Below are 10218 nucleotides of genomic sequence, written 5' to 3'. Positions count from 1 at the left end.
ATGGCCGACTTTGAGAAGGACACAGCTGCTAAATTCATCACTCATGCACCCCCAGGGGAATTTAATGAAGTGTTCAATGATGTTTGGCTACTACTTACTAATGACAATCTCCTCAGGGAAGGGGCAGCACCTGCATTTGCCCAGTATAACATGGACCAGTTCACACCTGTGAAGACAGAAGGCGATGAAGATCAGGTCTCAGTTACAGAACACGGTGACCTGGGTAATAGCAGATTTTTAGATCCAAGAAACAAAATTTCCTTTAAGTTTGATCACTTAAGGAAAGAAGCAAGTGACCTCCAGCGGGAAGAAGCGGATGGAGGTCTGAAGTCTTGGAGAGAATCCTGTGATCGTGCTTTAAGAGCCTATGTGAAAGATCATTATTCCAATGGCTTCTGTACTGTTTATGCTAAAACTAGAGATGGGCAACAGACTATTATTGCATGTATTGAAAGCCACCAGTTTCAGCCTAAAAACTTCTGGAATGGTCGTTGGAGATCAGAGTGGAAGTTCACTGTCACACCACCTACAGCCCAGGTGGTTGGAGTGCTTAAGATTCCGGTTCACTATTATGAAGATGGCAACGTTCAGTTGAGTAGTCATAAAGATGCGCAGGATTCAGTAACTGTTTCAAGTGAAGTCCAAACTGCCAAGGAGTTTATTAAAATCATAGAGAATGCACAAAATGAGTATCAGACAGCAATTAGTGAAAACTATCAAACAATGTCAGATACCACATTCAAGGCTTTGTGCCGGCAGCGTCCAGTTACCCGCACCAAAATCGACTGGAACAAGATACTCAGCTACAAGATTGGCAAAGAAACGCAGAATGCTTAAAGGCTGAATGTAGGATTCTTCGGTATGTGGAAAGAAAAAGGATTCAATGTGTGGTCATATGATCAATAAGTGATTTATAAACAAGAGGGATATTTTGCTAGGGCTTTCACAGTTATCAGGTTTTCTAGCCTCATTGGAACACTGTTGAACTTGTAGCATTGTTTTGATTCTTTTGTGTTCTCTGCTTTGTAATTTTCTGTTATCATTATATCTACTTGTAAATTTGTTGTTGTTGTTAAATTTTGCTACATTTAATGTTAAGAGAAAGAGGTCTATCCTGGAGTCATTTTACTATTTAGAACATTTTCCTAGCCACGAAGCCCTGTTACTGATTTGGACAAGGTAATAATGTTCAGTACTTTTCTGCCCCTGTCCTTTAAAGAACTTCTGGTACTTCAGTGGTTTTTACTTACCCACCAACAGCTAGAAAGGCTGTGCCACACAAGCTGTAGCTAAGCGGAAGACACGTTCACCCTTCTCCCTCCAACTGCTCTGATCATCATTTACTAGCATCTCATTACAGTGGTTTTCCAAATTTGGATTAGGACTTCTCAGGTCCTTCTTGGGAGCAAAGGAAGTTTTCTGGAAATTCCATAATAGCCAGCTTCTCTGGGGAACTTGTTTCTAAATCCAAAGACTGGACCCACAGTCCTGCACCTGAACATGTTTGCTTTCTTCCCTCCCTCCTAGTCATCTTCTCATCTGGTACCATTGTAGTTACAGACATCTGCATGTTTAGAAAAGTTTTACCCCTTTATTATTTTAAAACATTTAAAAACTACTGACATACTGTGGATGTAGTAAAATATAAAACTTGAAAAATGCAGATGTTGAAGAAATGAGTATCTTGTGCTTTAATATTTTATGGCAGGATTGTGCTGTAAGCAAATGAATCAATCAACTATGTAAATCACAAACAGAAAGTAAAAATGAACCAAAGTGAAAAGGTTAACTTCCAGGCAGAATCTTTCTTGTAACCTGTTATTTAAGGGAATACTAGTGATTTCTTCTGAATAGGATGTAAAACGTGTTCCAAATTACCCCTGCTCAGTCCTGCCTGCCAAGAACTCAAATGTAACTGTGATGCTGCAACCCTTCCCAGGTATGCCGGCAGGTCTGTGTGTGATCTCAGAATGCCCAGGTGACGTAGACAGGATATGACGGCTTGTAATGGTGGATTCATTTACATTGTTTACACTTCTATGACCAGACCTTAAGGGAAGGTCAGTTTTTTAAAAACCAAGTAGGGTCTTCTTAAATCTCCAAATAAATGTCAAAAAAGAAGGGTATTTCTGCTTAAACTTTGTTTTTGCTCAGTAGTACAGTCAAGCAAGTTTGTTTCCAAGTGACCCATTGAGCTATGTAAGCATTTTTTGTTTATTTCAAATAAAATATATTTGTATTAAAAAAAGGAAGAAAGAGGGCGGCGCCTGTGGCTCAGTCGGTAAGGCGCCGGCCCCATATACTGAGGGTGGCAGGTTCAAACCCAGCCCTGGCCAAACTGCAACCAAAAAATAGCCGGGCGTTGTGGCGGGCGCCTGTAGTCCCAGCTACTCTGGAGGCTGAGGCAGGAGAATCGCCTAAGCCCAGGAGTTGGAGGTTGCTGTGAGCTGTGTGAGGCCACGGCACTCTACCGAGGGCCATAAAGTGAGACTCTGTCTCTACAAAAAAAAAAAAAAAAAAATCTTTAGATCGGGGCGGCGCCTGTGGCTCAGTGAGTAGGGCGCCGGCCCCATATGCCAAGGGTGGCGGGTTCAAACCCAGCCCCGGCCAAACTGCAACCAAAAAATAGCCGGGCGTTGTGGCGGGCGCCTGTAGTCCCAGCTACTCCGGAGGCTGAGGCAAGAGAATCGCTTAAGCCCAGGAGTTGGAGGTTGCTGTGAGCTGTGTGATGCCACGGCACTCTACCAAGGGCGATAAGGTGAGACTCTGTCTCTACAAAAAAAAAAAAAAAAGAAAGAAAGAAAGAAAAGAAACCACAAGGGAAGTTGGGAAGTGTTTCAATACCCCCAGGAAGGCAAAAGAAAGAAAAAACCCCAGAGGAATGAGATTCAGAGACAACAAGAAGAAAACAAGTAATAAAATGCTAGCCTTGAAACTCTTAACAGACTAAGTACCTTTTTTTTTTTTCAATTTTTTGAGACACAGCCTCAAGCTGTCACCCTGGGTAGAGTGCCATAGCATCACAGCTCACAGCAACCTCCAACTCCTGGGCTCAAGCGATTCTCCTGCCTCTGCCTCCCAAGTAGCTGGGACCACAGGCACCCACCACAACACCCGGCTATTTTTTGGTTGCAGCTGTCATTGTTGTTTGGCGGGCCTGGGCTGGATTGGAACCCGCCAGCTCAGGTGTATGTGGCTGGTGCCTTAGTTGCTTGAGCCACAGGCACCGAGCCCAGAATAAGTACTTTTTAAAAAATGTCCTAAATTCGGGCGGCACCTGTGGCTCAAGGAGTAGGGTGCCGGTGCCATATGCCGGAGGTGGCGGGTTCAAACCCAGCCCCGGCCAAAAAAAAAAAAAAAAAAAAATGTCCTAAATTCACAAATTAAAAGACAAATATATTAAAAAGGCCAACCCAATTATATTATGTCTACAAGAAACTCATTTCAAACATAATGACATAGGTGGTTTAAAAGTAAATGAATGGAAAAAGATATAGCATGCAAATTTTTTTTTTTTTTTCATTTTTTGGCCAGGGCCGGGCTTAAACCCACTACCTCCGGCATTTGGGGTCAGCGCCCAACCCTTTGAGCCACAGGTACTGCCCATAGCATGCAAATTTTAATTTTTAAAAAGCTTGAGTGGTTATATTAGTATCAGATGAAGTAGACTTCACTATTACTTAATAGTAAAGAATCAATCTACCAAGAAAATCTAGCAACTTTTATTTATTCATTTATGTATTTAGTTTAGACAGAGTCTCACTCTGTCACCCTGGGTAGAGCGCTGTAGTGTCATAGCTCACAGCAACTTAAAATTCTTGGGCTCAAAACTAGTACAACCTTTCTGGAAGGAAGTATGGAGAAACCTCAAAGCACTCAAGCTAGACCTCCCATTTGATCCTGCAATCCCATTACTGGGCATCTACCCAGAAGGAAAAAAATCCTTTTATCATAAGGACACTCGTACTAGACTGTTTATTGCAGCTCAATTTACCGTTGCCAAAATGTGGAAACAGCCTAAATGCCCACCAACCCAGGAATGGATGAACAAGCTGTGGTATATGTATACCATGGAATACTATTCAGCCATTAAAAAAAATGGAGACTTTACATCTTTCGTATTAACCTGGATGGACGTGGAAGACATTATTCTTAGTAAAGCATCACAAGAATGGAGAAGCATGAATCCTATGTACTCAATCTTGATATGAGGACAATTAATGACAATTAAGGTTATGGGGGGGAAACAGAAAGAGGGAAGGAGGGAGGTGGGTGGGGCCTTGGTGTGTGTCACACTTTATGGGGGCAAGACATGATTGCAAGAGGGACTTTACCTAACAATTGTAATCAGTGTAACTGGCTTATTGTACCCTCAATGAATCCCCAACAATAAAAAAAAAAAAATGAGTAAATAATAAAAACCAACAGAAGTACTTCTCACCTCTAGCTTGGCAGAATAAGAGAAGCAAGTGGTGAGAAAGGTGGAAGGGGGCGCCGGCACTGGCAAGCTGCCTGTGTCTGGGTGCTGACAAGTTTATGGATAAACAGATCCTTTCTTCAAATAAGTGAACACTGAAAAATGCTTATGAAGCCCTTTCTATAGAGTCTACAGTGACAAGGAAAGAACAGGTATGAACTGAGGTTTGTGGAGCAGGCCTGGTAAGCCCTGAGGAGGAGACTCGCTGTAATTCAGTCTATCGACAAGTGGAGCTCATTGAAGAATTTCAGATAGGGGCATGACATAGTCCTACTTCCACATCATCAAAAATGAGTCTGGCTCTGGTATATGTACACCATGGAATACTATTCAGCCATTAAAAAAAATGGAGATTTTACATCCTTCGTATTAACCTGGATGGACGTGGAAGACATTATCCTTAGTAAAGCATCACGAGAATGGAGAAGCATGAATCCTACGTACTCGATTTTGATATGAGGACAATTAATGACAATTATGGTTATGGGGGGGACAGAAAGAGGGAAGGCGGGAGGTGGGTGGGGCCTTGGTGTGTGTCACACTTTATGGGGGCAAGACATGATTGCAAGAGGGACTTTACCTAACAATTGCAATCAGTGTAACCTGGCTTATTGTACCCTCAATGAATCCCCAACAATAAAAAAAAAAAATTAAAAAATAAATAAGTAAATAAAAAATTCTTGGGCTCAAGTGATCCTCTTGCCTCAGCCTCCCCGTAGCTGTAACTACAGACAAAAACAATATACCAGAAGTTTTAAGGTACAGTTAAAGAGACAGTGAAAGGGAAACTTATAACACTAAACACTGATGTTAGAAAAAGGAACAATTGCAAATTTAATTACCTAGGCTTCCATCTCAAGAACCTAGAAATAAGAACAAATTAGTACCATAGAAGTACAAGGAAGAAAACCATAAACATAAGAGCAAGAATCAATAAAATTTTAAAAAGAAAATTAAACTGTGCTGGTTCTTCAAAAATATTGATAAAATTGAAAGGATAGACTGTATGATTCCATTGATATAACGTTTGTGAAATTGTTCAATTATAGAGATTGGCAATAGATCAGTAATCACCAGGGGTTAAGGATGATGAAGGCTGGAGAAGAAGGGACGGGTTTGTGAATAAAGGGTGGAGAGTCTTGTGATGGTACAGTTAAGTATCTTGATCAGAGAGATGGTTAGACAAAGCTATACATGATAAAATTGCACAGAGCTACAGGTGTGCACATGCACCCTCCACACACACACACACAAGTACACTGATAAATGGTAAAATCTGAATAAGCTGCAGATGGGGTGGCGCCTGTGGCTCAAAGGAGTAGGGCACCAGCACCATATACCTGAGGTGGCGGGTTCAAACCCAGCCCCAGCCAAAAAACTGCAAAAAGAAAAAAAAAAAAAAGGTAAAGTGAATAAGCTACAGATGGAACCAACATCCATTCCCTAATGCTGATATTTAACCATAGTGATGTAAAATGTTACCATTGGGGGAAATTGGGTGAAACAAACACAGGAACTCCCTGTACATTTCTTTGCAATTTCTGGTGAATCTATATTTCAAAATAAACAGTTTTAAAAACTGAAACCTGAGACTTTGACCCACCAGTGGGCAGCATGGGACTTACCCCCACCTCTGAGAGGTCTGTCCCTGCACTCTCATTGCCCTTCAAGAAGGGGCTCTTCGGCTCGGCACCCATAGCTCTGCAGTTAAGGCGCTGGCCATATACATGAGACTGGCAGGTTCAAACCCGACCCAGGCCTGCCGAACAACAGTGACAACTACAACCAAAAAATAGCCAGGCGTGGTGGCGGGCGCCTGTAGTCCCAGCTACTTGGGAGGCTGAGGCAAGAGAATCGCTTAAGCCCAAGAGTTTGAGGTTGCTGTGAGCTGTGACGTCACAGCACTCTACCGAGGGTGACATAGTGAGAAAAAGAAAAAAAAAGAAGGGGCCCTTCATTTTATTCTGTGCCCTTAGAGGAACTCCTGACACCTATGAGGTGTTTGGTAAACACTTGCCCAGTAACAAAGAAAGAAATAAGGACCTTTGGCTCCTCAGGGCAGAGCAGGAGCCTGGGCAACTCAGCTTCTCAGGGGGTGCTGTCTGCTGTCTTAGCCTTGATGTCTGTCTGTCTACACCAGGGTGCATCTAAATCAGCACAAGGAGCAGTAGAGAGCTCGCACTATTTCAACAATGCATACCTGAAAACCACTCCACGCAGGAGTCAGTTCGTTCCTTTGCAACCTCTGTGCTGGCTGGGAGGTGAAAGCATCACACAGGTAGGGTGCAGGAGATGTGGAGGGCACTGGCCAGGTGCAGGGGCTCACACCTGTGATCCCGGCACTCTGAGAGTTCAAGGCAGGTAGACTGCTTGAGCACAAGAGTTCAAGACCAGCCTGAGCAAGAGTGAGACCTCCCCTGTCTCTACTAAAAACTAGAACAAACTAGCCTGGTGTTGTGGCAGGCTGAGACAAGGGTGATTGCTTGAGCCCAAGAGTTTGAGGTTGCTGTGAGTTAGGATGTGATGGCACTCTGCCCAGGGTGACAGAGTAAGACTCTGTCTCAAAGGGTGGCGCCTGTGGCTCAAGAAGTAGGGCGCCAGTCCCATATGCCGGAGGTGGCGGGTTCAAACCCAGCCCCGGCCAAAAACCACAAAAAAAAAAAAAAAAAAAAAAAGACTGTCTCAAAAAAAAAATACATAAAAGTTTCTGAGAGGGCACCTGGAAGGAAGGCTGGTGCTGGAAAAGCTCGTTAGAAACCAGGTGAGAGGGTGGCACCTGTGGCTCAGTGAGTACGGCGCTGGCCCCATATACCAAGGGTGGCGGGTTCAAACCCAGCCCCAGCCAAACTGCAACAAAAAAATAGCCGGGTGTCGTGGTGGGCGCCTGTGGTCCCAGCTACTCAGGAGGCTGAGGCAGGAGAATCACCTAGGCCCAGGAGTTGGAGGTTGCTGTGAGCTGTGATGCCAAGGCACTCTACCGAGGGCGATAAAGTGAAACTGTCTCAAAAAAAAAAAAAAGAAAGGAAGGAAGGAAGGAAGAAAGAAAGAAACTAGGTAGTGGCTCAAAGGAGTAGGGAGCCAGCCCCATATGCCAGAGGTGGTGGGTTCAAACCCAGCCCTGGCCAAAAACTGAAAAAAAAAAGAAAAAAATACTAGTTTTGGGTGGTGCCTGTGGTTCAAGGAGTAAGGTACCAGCCCCATATACTGGAGGTGGCAGGTTCAAAACTGGCCCCAACCAAAAAAAAACTGCAAAGAAAAAAAAAAGAAAGAAACTAGATGAGAACAGAGACACACACAGGCATCGGAGGACATGTGGCTAAGAGAGGGGCATTCGTTGTTTGGTGGGCGCTGAGGGTGCAGGAGAGGAGGCAGAGAGGTAGAGATAGTGGGAATCTGTCCCCACATGGCCAGGAGAGAAGGCATAGCCCTGGCAGATAGCGGCTGGTCACACCTCTCAGCATTCCAGCCCTGGGCAACAGTCCCGGAGAGGGCAGCCTTCTGGCCTCCAGCCTCCCTCCCTCCCCTAAGCCCCAGGAATCAAGCCCAGTCTGTAGCTGGCTGGCCACGCCGTCCTTCCTGCCTTCTCTCTGTCTACTCTCTTCCTCATCACGTCATCCCCTCCTGCTCTCTCTTCTCCCAGTTACATAACTAGAGTCCCTGTGTGTTGCAATAGATGTGAGTAGATAGAGGCGGCGGGCATGGAGGGTCTGTGCAGACACTTCACAGGGGCCCAGCACACGGTGTCTCCCGGGCTGTAAATCAGGCCTGCTGGGGGGCGGGGGCTGTGCCCTCACCTCAGCTTTCCATACACAGTGTGGGTCTGTCTCTAGCTAGGGACACTGATTCAGAGCATGTGACCACACTGGCCACCCACGGTGATTGTTTGAGACATGGAAATGTTCCCCAAGCAATGCCGAGGGGATCTTTGGCAGGTGCATGAGACCTCATGCTGCTGCTGGGGCTGCTGGCTCTTTCTTTGCCTCTAGAAATGTCTAAGAAGGAAATAGATGCCCCAGGGGGAGAGAGAGAGAGAGAGAGATCTTAGCCTGGGGGAGGAGACTAGGCCCTGATGAGGGTCTCTCCTGCCTCCAGCCACGTCTGAAGTAGCCTGCACCATAGCCTCTGGGCTTTTCAGCTACGTGACCAAATTTATTTCCTTCTTTTGGCCTAAGCTAGTTTGAACTGGGTTTTCTTTCCTTTGCAACATAGTGTCCTGGCACAAGAATTATCTGCCTTAGTGTTGTCATGGGCCTAACATGTCTAATGCTTCCAAAGTCGTACCTACAGCTTAATATAATAGGGAGAATTTTCTGTCACTATTGAAAGTGAAGTCCCAGCTACTCCAGAAATACTGTGAGACTAGACTGTGATTCCCTGCAAAGGGAAAGAGCAGAAAAATAGCAGAACAATGTTAATACGTTCCCAGAATTTCAGGGGCTTGAGATGAGGGTGAGCTCTGGGGCAGCTATTAAGTCTTCTAAGAAGGTCAGACGTGGTGGCTCACGCCTGTAATCCTCACACTCTGGGAGGCTGGTGAATTACTTGAGCTCAGGAGTTGGAGACCAGCCTAAGTAAGAGCTAAACCCCCATCTCTACTAAAAATAGAAAAAACTAGCAAAGCATGGTGGCCGGCACCTATAGTCCCAGCTACTTAGCAAGATGAGGCAAGAGGATCACTTGAGCCCTAGAGTTTAAGGTTGCTGTGAGCTATGATGCCATGGTACTCTACCCAGGGTGACAAGAGTGAAAATGTCTCAAAAACAAAAACAAAAACATTTTTTTAAAAGAAGTATCCTGGGCCTTGGAATCCCCCAATTTAGGATTTAGGATGGTCCAACCAAGATATGTGAAAAAAGAGGAAAAACTGTTAAGACTCTAATTCACATTCATAATTTTGAGAGGTGATTGCATCTAAAACATAGGAGCAAAAAGTCATGAAAGTGAGACAATCTGGGGACAGAAACATGCTTGGGAATGAAAAAGCTGATCACTGAATTTTAATGCAACAGGGGCAGCAAACAGCAGAGTACACAGTGGAAAAAGAAAACTGAACCAGTGAGTTAGAATCCAGACTCAAGAAATTCTGTCAGGGAAATTCCAAGACAGATACACAACCATATAAGACTTATAAAGTTAGACTCAAGATAGCTCTCAGCTAGAGGAAGAATGATCAGTGGAAGAGATGTGATCATCAGAGAAATAGCAAAGAGCTCTCAGTCCCAGCAGCACAGTGGGCTGAGCTGATAAGAAGCCCCCTGCCCACTATACACATGAAGGAACACAGGAACACAAGACAAAATATAACAATTGTTTTTTTTTTGTTTGTTTTGCAGTTTTTGGCCGGGGCTGGGTTTGAACCCACCACCTCCGGCATATGGGGCCGGTGCCCTACTCCTTTGAGCCACAGGCACCGCCTGAAATATAACAATTCTTTTTCTCACTCTGCGCCCAGGCTAGAGTGCTATGGCATCATAGCTCACGGCAACTTCAAACTTTCGGGCTCAAGCGATCCTCCTGCCTCAGCCTCCCAAGTAGCTGGGACTACAAGTGTCCACCACAACACCCAGCTAGTTTTTCTGTTTTTAGGAGAGACGGGGTCTCTCTACTGCTCAGACTGGTCTTAAACTCCTGAGCTCAGGCGATCCACCCGCCTCAGCCTCCCAGAGTACCAGGAGTCTAAATATATGGCAGAATGTGAAAGAATAAAAGAAATTTAAATCCCTGAGCACCAGAAATAGAGC

General features: G+C 44.8%; 1 protein-coding gene across 1 annotated transcript; it reads left to right on the top strand.

The window, feature by feature from the left end:
• LOC128596626 (F-actin-capping protein subunit alpha-1-like) lies at nt 1-2483 on the top strand. The gene has a single exon (XM_053606188.1). It carries the CDS (start codon nt 1-3, stop codon nt 835-837), a length of 837 nt encoding a protein of 278 aa, XP_053462163.1. The 3' UTR covers nt 838-2483.
• Nucleotides 2484-10218: the final 7735 nt, after the last annotated feature.

The sequence above is a fragment of the Nycticebus coucang genome, chromosome 10, assembly GCF_027406575.1.
Source record: "Nycticebus coucang isolate mNycCou1 chromosome 10, mNycCou1.pri, whole genome shotgun sequence".
Lineage (NCBI taxonomy): Eukaryota > Metazoa > Chordata > Mammalia > Primates > Lorisidae > Nycticebus > Nycticebus coucang.
This window is presented reverse-complemented; position numbering and strand designations above follow the sequence as displayed.

What these genes read in the sequence shown, in the direction of transcription:
- LOC128596626 (XM_053606188.1), top strand. Translation starts at nt 1, where the DNA reads ATGGCCGACTTTGAGAAGGACACAGCTGCTAAATTCATCACTCATGCA.